At 34.6% G+C, this 15,186-nt stretch overlaps 1 protein-coding gene across 2 annotated transcripts in view; it reads left to right on the forward strand.

Annotated features, from left to right (window-relative positions):
- The window catches only part of TRAPPC8 (trafficking protein particle complex subunit 8), an 82,749-nt gene that overhangs the window by 35,884 nt on the left and 31,679 nt on the right, over nucleotides 1-15,186 (forward strand). For both annotated transcript variants that reach the window (XM_055559405.1, XM_055559406.1), the window contains exons 11-16: nucleotides 1,073-1,178; nucleotides 7,323-7,454; nucleotides 11,211-11,435; nucleotides 12,351-12,459; nucleotides 13,907-14,101; nucleotides 14,515-14,645. In XM_055559405.1, coding sequence (XP_055415380.1) covers nucleotides 1,073-1,178; nucleotides 7,323-7,454; nucleotides 11,211-11,435; nucleotides 12,351-12,459; nucleotides 13,907-14,101; nucleotides 14,515-14,645 — 898 coding nt within the window. The remainder of the gene's footprint in view (nucleotides 1-1,072; nucleotides 1,179-7,322; nucleotides 7,455-11,210; nucleotides 11,436-12,350; nucleotides 12,460-13,906; nucleotides 14,102-14,514; nucleotides 14,646-15,186) is intronic.

The following is a 15,186-nucleotide window of genomic DNA, read 5'->3' on the forward strand; positions in this document are numbered from 1 at the left end:
CTAGAGCCCACCAGGCACCTCTGTCCATGGAATTTCCCGGGAAAGAATACTTGAGTGGGTTGCCATTTCTTTCTCCAGGGGATCTTCCCAGCCCAGGGATCAAACCCATGTCTCCTATATTGGCGGGCAGATTCTTTACCACTGAGCCACCTGGGGAGCCAAAACATTCTCAGATAGTCATAAATACCAACCCTCTAAGAAATATCATGGTTTGTAGAAAGTTTATGGCAGATCACTACAGTAATTTTGGAAGCAATGAATTGTATTTTAAAAGTATAACTTCAGAATGGCCTTCAAGTTAGTGATCTTTGGTTGTAATTTTAAGGTCAAGTGGTATTTTCATATAAGGATTAGAATGTAAAATGAGAAGAACTGTGCTGCTTCAGTTGACCCTTGATCAAAATGGGTTTGATCTCTGCGGGTCCAACTTATACATGTATTTTTTCACAAAATATGTACTACAGTACTACACAATCCTAGGTTGGTTGAATCCATGGATATGTAACTGTGGGTACTGAGGGCCAACCGCATATTTTGGACTACACTGGGCGGTCAGCAGCCCCACCCCCTGACTTGTTCTAGGGTCAACTGTATTTCTGAACAAAAGAATTCCATCTTGAAATTTCTCAGTTTTCATTTATTTTTATTCAAGAATAAATAATCCAATTCTAGATTTTTGATGGTAGAAGTCCATGAGAAAAATCAGCTGATTTAATATTTTCAAAAAGAAGATTTTGGTCAGGAACAGCTAGACAGCACTAGCTCCTCAGTATCTCCAGTAGTACTACCACAGAGAAAATGTCTCAGTATTCCTGAAAGTAGCCAGTAAAATGAAATACACATAACCAGAGTTTACAGTAAGGAAAGAAAAGAAATCTGGGTGAAATGTGTACCTTCCTTTATGTCTGAAAGCAGGTTTTGTTTACTAACTGCTGGTTCTGGTTATGTTCTAGCATATATATGATATGGATCTCTTTTAGAATTGGAAGTTTTTATTGAACTCAGGGTTACTGTGATGTACTAAAATATTATTATAGTGCTAATTATATTTTTCTTGACTATTTTTCTTTAGGAATATGGTATTGGCTGAAAGATGTGTATTGCTTAGTGCTGAAATCTTAAAAAGCCAAGGCAAATATTCAGAGGCTGCAGCTCTCCTAATACGGTTGACCAGTGAGGTACTAAAACTGTGTAGTACTTGTTTTAATTAGTATTTTTTCATATTTTTTAAAAAGTATTTTCTTTCTTCTTGAGAAGGGTATGCAGAACAAAATTAAAGGGGGATCTCTTTTTTGGAATTTATAACCTGGCTACTTTAGTAATTTGTAGAATTAATTTTAAATGCAATGTTTTGTAAACAGGATTTATTTTATTTATACATTTTAAGTCTACATGATTATTAACCACAACCATGCATTGTATGTCTTCTGTGAATTAGGTTTTGCTTATGGATAACAGTATTTAAAGCAACATGCATATACATCATTCCTGATGTAAAATCAATACTTAGAAATATTCGGGAATTTTTAATTTTGTTTTTATTCATATGAACTTGCTAAATCATCCTAAACATTTTAAAAATTCTATATTATGAATATTTTAAAAGGAGGAAAAACCTGCTCATAGCTGCTATTTCAGGTTTCCAACAATATTAAGTTGCATTGACTATAGGCTTGTAAAGAATGGCAGTAATATGATTAAAGACATGTTTTTTTAGATGAGTGCTCAAGAACAGAAAAAACAAACACCTTTGTTTACCCCTTAAATATTAACTTAACCTAGGGTTTTAACCCTTGGACCATTGTGCCTTTTTACTTTTGTGTAATCTGTTTACAGTTATGATTTTCAGTCTCAAATCTCTGCAGCCCTGGAGCTTTAGATTTGAATGGCCTGAAACTTTAGATTTGAATGACCAACTGTCTTTTAGACTCAACTATTCAAGTGTTTCCAGTGCACCTTTGAGTCTACATATCAATAACTAAACTTAATACTTTGTAGATCATGATCTTAAATTACAGCCAACCAGCTCCTAATTTGCTCAAGGCAGAAACTATTTGAGATGCTCCTATAGTCTTCTATACTGTTAGTGACACAGGACTTTTTAACTTCTTAAATATGTGTTCTTGTTATAACTTCAGATATTTCACTTACCTTTCTCTTCTTAAAATCCCTCCTATTATTACCCTGGTTCATGTCCTTAATGTCCTTCTCCTGGACTTCGTCCCATTTCATCTTTTCTTCACCTCAGTTCAGTGGTTCTGCTCTCAGTCAGATCCTTCAGACAGTCCCCAGGTTTCTTCAGTGTGTCTGTCCTGCCCTCTTACATGCTGTGAGACCACCATAGCATATACTGAAAATTTATGTTTAAGCTGTTAGCTTCTTGGAGATAGGAAACTGTTGCTTTCAACTTTGTTTTTCCCTAGTGCCTAACACTGGGCTTGACACATGGTATATGATTTACAGATGTTTGTTGAGCTGAACCATTAATTATTCTAAAAAGGTTTCTTAGGATACAACTAAGTAGGCTAAGGGATGATATTAAAAATATTTTATGATTGATACTATGTGGACACTGACCAATACGAACAGTTGTCAGACATTAACCTGTTTGGTAGAGCTGAGTATAGGTTCTTGAATGTGTTGATGTTCTGTCTTTTAATAAATTATCTTAACTTAGGTTTGAATATGTTGGCCATGTTTTTCAGCCTAGGAATTATCAGTGACTGTTAAAGGAGTTTATGGTTTAGAAGCTTGGAATAAAATTTCTTTTATTAGAGCAGATTCTTGTGTCTCATTGTAACATTATTTTCTTTCACTGTTTTTTCTTTCCAACTCTCTTTTTTTTTTTTTTTTTTTAACCCTTTTTCAAAGCTGGATGATTTATTTTGTCATGAAATTCTAGAAAATTTATCATTGTCTTTTACTGTTTTGGGGTGAAAGATGGGGGTGAATGTGTGTATTTCCCTGGAAGTTGTGATTTTTAGTGGCCTTTTCTAGTGTGCTTTTCAGGTATTTCTTTGAAGTAACTTGAAAGTAGAGACTGCTAGGCATAATGTGTCTAAGATATTAAATTTTAGCTAATAATTTATATTTATTGTACTTTTGTTTACTGGAAAAGCTGTATAAAATGACAGGTGCATTTATCCTGAGGGTCGAGAACTGAGTCACATAGTCTTGACACTCAGAAATTGTTTTTCCTAGTGTTGTGTTAATACCATTATAGCACTTGACAGCTGTGAGGCCTGGATGAAGAGTTGAGCTTTGAGTTTGTTGTTTGCACTGTAAGTTTGTGGGCGAGTGGATCTTATTCTTGGGTCGTGCTCTGGGTTTTTCAGCATGGCAGAGCAAATGCAGCTTAATGATAAAACATGTCACATTTATCAGCACATAGGTAGTATGTCTAAATTTGGTGCTTTAAACCATGATGCTTTCCCTCTACTTGTGTCTGTATTTCTGTGTTGAACATTTATTCTGGTCCTGTAATGCTTTTTGTGTGTTACTCCATTTAAATGCAAATAAATCAGCTTATCAGAGGTATAGTAATAGCAGCAGTTTTTTATTAGTTTCTCCGGCTTGGGAGGAACTGTTCTGTTCCTGTGGTAAGTTGGTCAGCTGTTAGCACCTTTCCTATTAATTTCACAATTATGCAAAGGAAAAAAATCTTAGTGCCATGCCATCCTTGAGATCTGATTCAGTGAAGTTTGTTGTCTTTATCAGCTGTGTTTTTATGGAAGTTTTTAGTGAAGCCTCTACCCCAAATGATTTTATATCTGGTTGTGGGCAAAGTTCACAGACTGGAGTTCTTGCTGAAGTGGCACCATGGGTTTTTTCTTTTCTCAGCTCCTCATAGAGCATGCATGATGGCCTTGTCATAGCATGGTTGTGAATTGCCACTGAAGTAAAATTGTATACTTCAAACATTCAAAGCCTCTGCTTTTTGGATAAAACTGTCCCTCTGTGACATTCTGCCATTTTTCTTCCAGCAACACTGATGATAGTTAGCATTCTTTTCGGGGCCATTTGTTGGTTTCAAAGCAATGTTTCCCTACTTTAGGTGTCTGTAAGACAGGAACTAAGCAAAAAACAAAGCTGCAGTGAGATAGAAGTGCAGTGTTTAGCCCTGCAGATCAACTCTCAGCAGCTTTACTGAACGCAGGGGCACATTTTGCTTCAGCTAAGTTAATATATGCTGTGGACTTGCCAGGTCTTTCTTGAATTGGTCAATCCAGTTAGAGTGGAGACTGTTGAGGATTTACTGTCCTGGTTCTCAATTGATGTACAATCTTAATAGAATCATTACACACCACCAAAATTGTCTAGTGTATATTCCTTATTTTAATCAGAATGTCCAGGATTGCTGCCCACCAAGTTTTGCAGGATAATGAAGCTTTGTAGAGAATTAAGATGTTTTTATGCTTTGTGTGTGCATGTATGTGTGTGTGTGTGTGTGTGTGTGGATGTGTGTGCATTGCTGGGAATAAACTTGAGAAATTTATTGGACTTAAACTGACTCCATTGAGAAACCTAAATTCCAAAATAGAATTAGAGGGTATCTACCTGTTGTAGATATTAATGATAAAGTAATAGAATAGAATGAGAATTTAAATGCTACATATGATTGGGTGTCATTGTATCATATTAGTGAGAAATGTTAGATTAATCACTGAATGGTATTGTGACACCTGATTAACTGATTCCTATCTTACTCATTGCATAATATAATTATATCTTGATTAAGCTAAAAAATGAAAAAACAAAACAACCTCAAAGAAAATATGGAGCTTCCCAGGTGGTGCAGTGGTAAAGAATCTGCCTGCCACTGTAGGAAATGCAAGAGACATGGGTTTGGTCCCTGGGTCAGGAAGATCCCTGGAGTAGGAAATGGCAACCATTCTTTGCTTGGAAAATTCCATGAACAGTGGAGCCTGGCGGGCTGCAGTCCATAGGGTCACAAAGAGTCGGACATGACTGAGTGACTGAACATCCACATGCACACACACACAAGAAAATATGGAAGAGCATTTTTTTAAATTTAGGAATGATAACATTCTTTCTTAGTTTGCAGTATTTTGAAGCCATGAAACTGAAAATAGTATGTTTGACTACTAAAGAATAGACTCTTTTATAGCAAAACTGGGAAAAACTATTTGCAAATGTATGACAAAGGCTTAATATTGATTAAGTGTACAAAGGGTTCTTACAAACTAGATAATCACAAAAACCCATTCACACATGGGCTTAACGGGCAGTTTGCAGAAAAAGTACAAAGACCCTTAAACATATGGTAGATGAACAGCCTTACTATTAAAGAAGTCTAAGTTGAGGAACTAAGTATTATTTTTCTTTTATGAAAAAGGTCAAAAATCTTAAAATTTATTTTTGGTTGGGTAGAGTAGAAAGTAAACTCTTACTCTCTGAGAGTTTTTAACTGATATGACCTTTTTTGTATCAATATACATTATATATTGATTGGAATTTGAAGTATATGCATAGCTTTCATTAACTCAGCACTTCTATTTCCAAACACTGTCTAATAAAAATATTTGTACAGTTATTAAAAAATATTTTTTAAAGATGTTTATGGAAGAGTTTTTTTTGTAGTAGTAAAAATGTGTGGCAATATTGAATCAATATTGTGGAGACTAATATTAATAAATTATGGAGATATTTATTAAAATATTAATAAATAAGTGGAGACTATATTAATAAATTATGCATTTATATAATAGAATACAGCATGGCTTTAAAAGAAATGAGAGATGTAGATGTTTTGGAAAGATGTATGATACTAAGGTAAAAAGTGAGATAATACTCAGTGTAATACTATTTCTGTATAAGAAAAGCTGTGGCATTTAACATATAAGTACATACGTATTTAGAAGGAGAGAAGTGACACGCACCAGCGCCAGGTTGGTAATGGCAGTTATCCCGGAGTCAGATGAGGCATGAAGTGGGGAAGAAAGATACTTCCTTTTAGATACTTCCTTTTTTTCTTCAAACATTCATTCTTAAAGGGGAAAAAAAAAAGAGGCCATAGTTAATAATTTTTTATGAAAAAAGCATTTTCCTAAAAAAAATAGAGAAGCAAGCACCCTATCTTCCCCAAGTAATTCTGATGCCTTGGTTAACAACTGCTTGTTAACTATACATTCCTAATTTTCCCACTCACTAGCTTTTGGATCTAATTAACTAAGAAAATCATCTGATCATTTAGTTTTTGTTATGAGGGGGTCTGAAATGGATAATATCTACCATTTACTGAATGCTTTTCCTCAGATGTTTCCACTCTGATATAATTTTATGATTGCTATGGAGGTAGTTGCAGTAATCAATAGTCTATGAACACTTTTGATGTGACTATAATTTGTTGAAATTATTGCATTTAAAGTCAATGTTTTCTGTTTTCAACTTTCCCTGGGGAAAATAATGGAGCAGAACACATGGAAGGGCATGGTAAGTTCAGCTTGAGAACAGCTGAAAAGCTAGAGAAAGTTTGGTGACAATGTTGTTGATGCTTGATCAGCAACCTTCAGTACTTTCTCAGTTATTTGTCAAGTGATGATGGCTCTGTCAGTTGAAAGATTGTCCTTATGGGTGAGGCTATAAATGTACAATGTGGTTTTTGTAGACTCTGTCGTAAGTCAGCTGCAGTGGAAACTAATTTGAGTTGTACCATTTACTAATATACTAATAGTAGGTGATAATCTTTGAAGGGGAAACCTTCTGGATGTTTTAATGAAAAGCAGTTTCTTTGGCTGTTTTAAACTAGAGCAAAACTGAGAATTCCTTTTAAGTATAGTAAACCTTTATAGAGGATAAAGTAACAGATTTGATTATTTAATGATCTGCACACATTCTGTTTTGGCTTTCCTCTTTTATTGGATGAATAGAAATAGGCTATTGTATGTCACAGATCCGTTTCCAGAAGAAATTAGATATGAATCTGTTTTTCTGTACTCCGTTTTCTGGTTCAAGTCAGTATACCTGTATTAATTCTCAGTTTATAATCTTTTTTTGCCATTTGAAAAGGGATTGCATTTCTTCACAGATTTATTGCATGGTGCATATCACAACCAGACTTTTGGCTTTATTTAAAGCAAAAGAAAATATTTCATGGTAGAGACTTATTTGAACTTTTTTAAAAATTTGTGCTTACTGGAAGAAAGAATCATCAAGACTGGATTGTCTCTTGATCTCTGTCCTCAGATACTACTAATTTATATTGGATACACTGTATATCATTTTAAGGAAGAAAATGTGTTTTCACTAATTAACTATAATTTTTGTGAAATTAACCTTCTGTTTCTTTAAACATTCAATAGGATTCTGATCTTCGAAGTGCACTTCTTTTGGAACAGGCGGCACATTGCTTTATAAACATGAAGAGTCCCATGGTTAGAAAATATGCGTTTCATATGATATTGGCAGGCCACCGGTTCAGTAAAGCAGGGCAGGTGAGTGTGCTTGCTTTAAAAAGAAGATAATTTGTTATTTATTTTAATTTTTTTTTTGTTGTAACTTGTTTATTTTATAAATGTATGTTATTTGTCAATTTTTTGATTTAAAATTTTTAAGATGAAACTAAATTTTGTTCTGAGGTAATGTGTTACATTGGTAAGGACATGAGATTTGGTTTTAAACAAATCTGGGTTTAAATTTTGTCCTTGTGCTCACAACTTAACTTTTAAAGTTATGTCTTTGAGCCTTCTTTTTTTTTTTTTTTTTTTTAATAAAATTTGCGATTTGCCCAAATTTCTATGAGGCTAAATGATGTATGTGAAGGCCAGATATACTGCACTTAAGTAACTTTAATTCTTCTTAAAGGTGATTGAACCTTCCCTACTTCAACTCTGGTCTTCTGTTGTCTCTCAGAGTATCTCTTAATGGTATTTGCTAAATATTTAATGGGTTGAAGTCATCTATCTCTTCTCCCTGGGAGCGGCTGGGTTGGAAGAGATCTTTATTAATTTGGAGTGATTTTCTGGTCCCCAGTAGTCCTTTTAAACATTAGCTGCAGGGAGCCTTCTTGAGGCAGAGAATGGTAATAGCACCTGAGATGTGGTCATTTGGGTCTGTGTGTGCTCAGTTGTGTCTGACTTTCTGCAGCCCCATGGACTGCATGACTGTGACCCCTGCCAGGCTTCTCTGTCCATGGTGGTTTACTATAAGTATACGTAAAAATGTGGGCTGAGTAATCACATGTATATTCCAAGCACTCTGCTAGGAGCTGAGCTTACACTTGTAAAACTAACATGGTCTTGTCTCTTAAGGAATTTTTTAATCTAGTCAGGGAGTATGAGGATTTTTTTGAATTTAATTAATATGAATTTTTATGAACGTTCCTTTTTGAAAGTCTGTGATAACCAGAACATGCCAGTGTTAATTCAAAGGTGCAAAGAAGGAAAGGTGTTCAAAATGACTCTCAATTTCACGGAAGAATGTCATGATTTTTAAAAATCAACTTTTCAAGATTGAGTTCCTCTACTTTTGGAAAATGGGAAGTTAGAAAATACGTGAACTTGCTTTATATTAAATTATATATATACAAAATTTATACAATATATACAAAATTTTGCTTTATACAAAATTGTAAAAATATTTATGAAATTAAGTCTTTATAATAATTTTATGTACTTTATGATTAGAATTTCTCAGGTTCTGAAGTGAGGGGGGAAAAAAAGCTCTGATTTTTCACAGCCCATTTTCCATAATTAGTACAAATGCATCTGAAACATACTATCCCATTGTTTCTCTTTGCTTAAAGTGTTCTATTAAAGAAATCTACAAAATGTGTTAAGCAGAAGAAAAATTATATGCCCCACTAGAAATGGTTCTATCATTTTTCCACATCTTTGTCCACTTTTGTGAATGATTTTGTTTGTGGTTATGATGTCATTGGATCTTGTATTTACCTTCTAAAGATACAGGACGTATTGCCTCTAGGAAGTGCATGGCAGGTTAAAAATGCTACATTATGGTAGGTTGAGATACATTTGCTCTCTGGCCTAATAATCATCTTTAACTGTAGTTATCTTGTGGAGTTAATGATTCCAAAGTAGCTGGTTTGCTGTTTTGTGACCTATATACCTTGAACCCAGAGGATCGCTTTCTCAGATAGTAGAAATCTGAAATATGCAGACCTGTTAGAAAAGCAAATATGTGTCCCATTGAAGTTGGTCAAGAACAGCATCTTCCTTGGAAGATAAAGGTGCTCATCATGTACATAATTCTGACTTGGACCAAGTTGTTTCTGAGAAGCTCCAAAAAAAAAAAACAGATGTGGCTATTGACAGAGATGAGTGCGGAGCATAGAGGAGATTATATGTATACAGTGATGTAATTTTTCAGTCCTCTGTGATTGCAAGTTCATGCCGAATTGCTTATCTTGTCCCCAGAAATTGTTTATAGTTCAGTTTTTTCCATTAAGAGTATTAACAAGTAAAAGGTATTTAAAAAGAGAAACAACATTATAATCAGTATTAAAAAAAATTAAAGTCTGAAGGTGTTTCTGATTATGCCCAGTATACCCTGGACGATCTTTCTGTTACTTCAAAAGGCAGACTTTAAATCCTTGTTACCTCTTAAATCTCTTTAGATGCTTTTCCAAGAGAGCCTAAAAAATGCACTTGAACTTGACATTTAGACACATTTTATTGTTTCTCTGTATCTCTCCATTTTTAAGATTCAGTATTGGTGTTCCTTTACTAAATGCAATATGGAGATTGGGATTTTTGTTTTGTTTTGTTTTTAAGAAACATCACTTAAAAATTACTTTGAAATGATCTCAAACCTACAAAACAGTTTCAAGTACAGTTCAGAAACTTTTGTTTACCTGAGCCATTTGGGAGTTAAGTTGTCTACCTGGTGCCCCAGTACCCTCCTAATACTTAAGGATATATTTCCTCTTTCTTAGAAACAAAATTCTTTATTCCTCTACAGCAGTAAAACAACAATGCCAGTCGAGAACTTAGCACTTAATACAGTATTACTGTCTAATCCTCAGACCCTGTTCAAGTTTTGACAGTTGTATAGTGAAGGATCCTGTCAGAAGGGTACTTTGATGTTTATGATGTTGACACTTCTGACGACTATAGGCCAATTATTTTGTAGAGATGTGCCTCCATTTAGGCTTGTTGAATGTTTCCTCATCCTGAGGTTCAAATTGGGTATATTTGTAGGAGTATCACAAAGAAGAGACTATGTTCTCACTGCATGCTATCAAGTAGCAGATGATTTTGATTTGCCTTTATTACCTCTTGATCAATAAAACATTTCCTAAAAAAATTGACCAATTCTGGTTGAAAATGATACAGATTTTGTTAATCTACCTTGGAAGAGGGTGGGTATAAGAATTTACTCTGAAGGAAAAGGTTTAGTGGAGAGAAACCTTTTTCTTGGTGAAAAAGTGAAAAAAAAGTTAGTTGCTCTGTCAGGTCTGATTCTTTGTGATCCCGTGGACTGTAGCCCTTCAGGCTCCTCTGTCCATGGGATTCTTCAGGCAAGATTACTGGAGTGTGTAGCCATTTTCTTCTCCAGGGGATCTTCGTGACCAGGGGATTGAACTTAGGTCTCCTGCATTGCAGGTGGGGTCTTGAGCTGCCAGGAATACCAAATCCCGTGTTTAGAATGCAGGTTGTCTGAGTTCAGAGGGTGGCATTAATATGTAATTAAAGCCTAATATATACTCAAGGGTGTAGTAGGATGCAGCCTTAGGCAGAAGAAAAGAATGCCAAACTCTGTCACTATCAAAGACCAACAAATGTAGACACATATACCTTCATACTCATATATGTAGAATTAGAACACACTTTACTGTTCAGTCCAGGGCAGTGGTACAGTGACTAACCAAATTTAAACTTCGTAAGGTAGCTCTCAGCTACAAGCTAACAACAAGTCTCTCACTGATCTATGACTCCACCTGCTGCTGCTCTGGAAATTCCCAGATGGTTTTTCACAAAGTCAGTATTATCCCTGACCTCTCAGACTTCTTACCCTTGGACAGAGCAGCTGCTTGTCTGCTTCAGGACCTCTTGGTTTTTAGCGATCATTGCGAAGTTTAGTTTCATTTTCTTCATCATCCCAGTCTCTGTTAGAAGAACTCATTACTAGTTACTTGATTTGTGTGTGTGTGTGTGTGTGTGTGTGTGTGTGTTTGTCCAGTCCCAGAGAAATTTGGATTTTAATACTTTGCTTTATATATTTTCTTACAGAAAAAACATGCTTTACGCTGCTATTGTCAAGCCATGCAAGTTTACAAAGGAAAAGGCTGGTCTCTTGCAGAGGATCATATTAACTTCACCATTGGGCGACAGTCCTACACTCTCAGGCAACTGGACAATGCTGTGTCTGCTTTCAGGCATATTTTAATCAATGAAAGTAAACAATCTGCTGCTCAACAAGGGGCCTTCCTCAGAGAATATCTTTATGTTTACAAGGTGAATACTTATTTTCAGGAGTGGATATTAAAATTATATTTGTCATTATTTTCAGCAAAACTCATTTTCAGTACTATCTAGTAAGAATCTTATAAGTGGTTTTATTAGACTACATATAACTATCTTTCATAATAAAGTGCAACAGACTAGGCTTTTGGTCATAAATCTGAGTTACATTGCCCTTCTACAGTTCTCATAAAAGAGAATTTTAATATTATAGTAAGCATTTGATTTGTGGCTGTATTTGGAATCTTAAAAAAAATACCATGAGCTTTTGGGACTGTTTTCTTCATTATGTATTTTTGAATTATAACTGGTTTTACAGCATTTGGGTTATCGTCCCATTCTTTGGAAAAGTACATTCCTCTCTGTTTCCTATGAAAGATGAGTAGATATGGATCCGTGAAAGGTAGACATTACTTTGATGTAATGCAGAAAAATTAATAGGAAGAAAAAATATTTCACTGAGACAGGATAGCAAAGGTAAAGCATTATTTTGTGGACAAAATGGAAAGCTGTAATTTTTTCCTCAAGGTCCATGAATAGTAAATATTTTATCTGTCCTGCAGAATATAATTACCCTTTTTTACTTTAGTAATTTGAAATCATATGGGTAAGAATTTTGGCAGATAGAATGCTATAATGAGTCTAGGAAGTAAAACACATATGAAAATAACATTTGGAGCTTTAGCATCCAGAGAGAACTAATTTGCTGAGTAACCTTAAGGAGATTCTCTTGGACCAAAATAAATATATCTAAAGTTCTTCATCGTAAAATTTTATGACTCATATGTTAAGTAAAACTAGTGATTCTTAATATTCTTTCTTAACATGCCTTTAATACCTTATGTATTAAAAATGAGGACGGATAAGAGTTCTCTCAAAAATTCTTTTTGTCTTTTGTATTTCTCTTAGAATGTAAGTCAGCTCTCACCAGATGGCCCTTTACCGCAGCTTCCTTTACCATATATTAACAGTTCAGCAACCCGAGTTTTCTTTGGCCATGACAGACGACCAGCAGATGGTTAGTAAAGTTTAATTTGGCTTTGTTACCTAGTGACTTTTTCTTTGAAGTTATTTCATCTCTTTCCACTAAAAAATAATGTGTAATTGTTAAAGAATATTTGAAAGTAAACAACTATACCATATCATCTATCATCCTGCCACTTGAACCTACTACTTCGGTGCTTTTCCTTCCAGCTTTAAAATCTAAAACAATAACAACAAAATAGCTGTACGTATGACTTTTCTCACATAATATAAAGAAATTCTCATAATATAAAGATTATATAATCTTGATAAACATTTTTAATGGTTGTAATGCATTCAGTGGATATTAAGTATTTTAATATTTGCTATATGGTGTCCATCTTTTTTGATTATGTGAAATCTAAGTTGTAATGGACATCTTTGTGGATGAATCTTGTCTTAACATTTTATTATGGAAAATTTCAAATGTACACAGATGCAACGAATAATTGCCAATATAATTGCTGTTCTTGTTAGACTTTTTAAAAATTTAGGATTATTTCCTTAGCATTGAGCTTTAGAATGGCAATACTGGGCCAAAAGTTTAAATATATTAAAGGTCTTTATGCATGTTAAACTTTGTAATTTTAAGTCTTTTTAATTGGAGCTTAGTATGTTTCTTTTGGAGAGCTAATTTAGTCTTTTATTTAAAATATTTATCAGGGTACTTGTAGCAGCATTGTTTTTAGTAGCAAAAAAAATGAAACAGAATGAATCAATAGATTTTGGTACCTGCATATATTGGTTTCATGCTGTAGAACATGAGTGAATGAGTTCTTTATATTTCAATGTGGATAATACCCACAACATAAAGTTGAGTGAAAACAGTTGGAGAAGGATGGATCAAAAGTTAGTCCATTTATATAAATTTCAAACATATATGCTGGTTCTATGAGTTGTTTATATATACACTTATATTTGATAAAGTAAAACAAAATTTATGAATGTGCATGCTATACTTCAACTTTGGAATAGCTCTGGGAAGAATTGGTACCAGTGGAAGAGATGAAGGAGAGAGAATTAGGGAATGTGAGATAGAGGAAATCAGCTCCATCTGTAACATGTATTGTATTTTTTTAAATAAAATTTGGTTTCTTATAACAAAGTTGACATTTCTTAAATTTTGATACACAAGTATTTGTTATATTATTTTTCATGTTTTGTCCGTATATTTGAAGTATTTCAGATAAAATTGTGGACACTAAGAGAAGATATTCTGTCAGAGTCAGAAGGAAAAGAGCATCAGTATTACAAGTTGAGTTCCAATTAGGCTAGAATTAGTAACAGAATATTTTTCTCTCAGCTAAAATTGAAAATAGGCAAGAATGGTATATGTATGTATTTGGATACCTTAGATTTTTATTTAAAATATATTTCATTTGAGGGCAGGTGTTAATACATAAGTGTATTTAGTAGTGGCACTTTTCTTTTTTATTTTTAAGGTGAAAAGCAAGCAGCTACTCATGTAAGTCTTGATCAAGAATATGACTCTGAATCCTCTCAGCAGTGGCGAGAGCTTGAGGAACAAGTGGTGTCTGTGGTCAACAGAGGAGTCCTTCCATCCAACTTCCATCCCACGCAGTATTGTTTGAACAGTTATTCAGATAACTCAAGGTTTCCCCTTGCAGTTGTGGAAGGTAATACACTTGAATTTTTATTCATGGTTTTTTACTTGTTTGTTTAGCTTACAGCGTATTCACGGTAATTTTTTGCATGCCAAATATGACTGGAGGCTGAGGATACAAAAGTAAATTGAGTACTAGTGAGCTGCATTTATAAAACCAGGCAGTGGGGACTTTAATACAGGAATATTCAGTGTGCTTTTGGAATGTAGAAGAGAGAATGACAGAGTACAGAAAAATTATGGGGGAAATCTTCTAAGGAAGGTAATTTCAAAACCATATCCTGAATAAATGCACATTTACAAAGTGAAAAAGGACAGTCTAGGCAGAAATGCAGAGCTTTGAAAGCAAGGTATGTTCGGAGAATTGAAGCATACGGTGATGTGTGGGGTTTATTAAAATTACTAACTTAGGCCTTTCTTTTGCAGAACCAATAACAGTGGAAGTGGCTTTTAGAAATCCTTTGAAAGTTCCACTTTTGTTGACTGATTTGTCATTGCTCTGGAAGTTTCAACCTAAATATGTCAGTGGAAAGGATAATGAAGAAGTTAAAGAACTAGTAAGTTGTTAAAAGGTATTTGTAATAAGCATGTTTCAGTAATAGTCTAACATGCTGTAATAACATTTCAGCAGTTTCTATTCAGGGAGCTGAACTTACTCTTTTCTTAGGCTTATTTTCCCTCATTACAAAATGTATGATAATATGCTTGCTGCTGCTAAGTCGCTTCAGTCGTGTCTGACTCTGTGTGACCCCATAGATGGCAGCCCACCAGGCTCCCCCGTCCCTGGGATTCTCCAGGCGAGAACACTGGAGTGGGTTGCCATTTCCTTCTCCAGTGCGTGAAAGTGAAGTCGCTCAGTCGTGTCCGACTCTTAGCGACCCCATGGATTGCAGCCTACCAGGCTCCTCCGTTCATGGGATTTTCCAGGCAAGAGTATTGGAGTGGGGTGCCATTGCCTTCTCCGGATAATATGCTTATTGTTGAAAATTAAAAGTATAAAATTTTTCCTTGTGATGAGAACACTTAGGATTTTCTCCCAACAACTTTCTTATATAACATGTAGCAGTATTAATTATATTTATTATGCTTTACATTGTT

This window comes from Bubalus kerabau, chromosome 21 (assembly GCF_029407905.1).
Source record: "Bubalus kerabau isolate K-KA32 ecotype Philippines breed swamp buffalo chromosome 21, PCC_UOA_SB_1v2, whole genome shotgun sequence".
Taxonomy (NCBI): domain Eukaryota; kingdom Metazoa; phylum Chordata; class Mammalia; order Artiodactyla; family Bovidae; genus Bubalus; species Bubalus kerabau.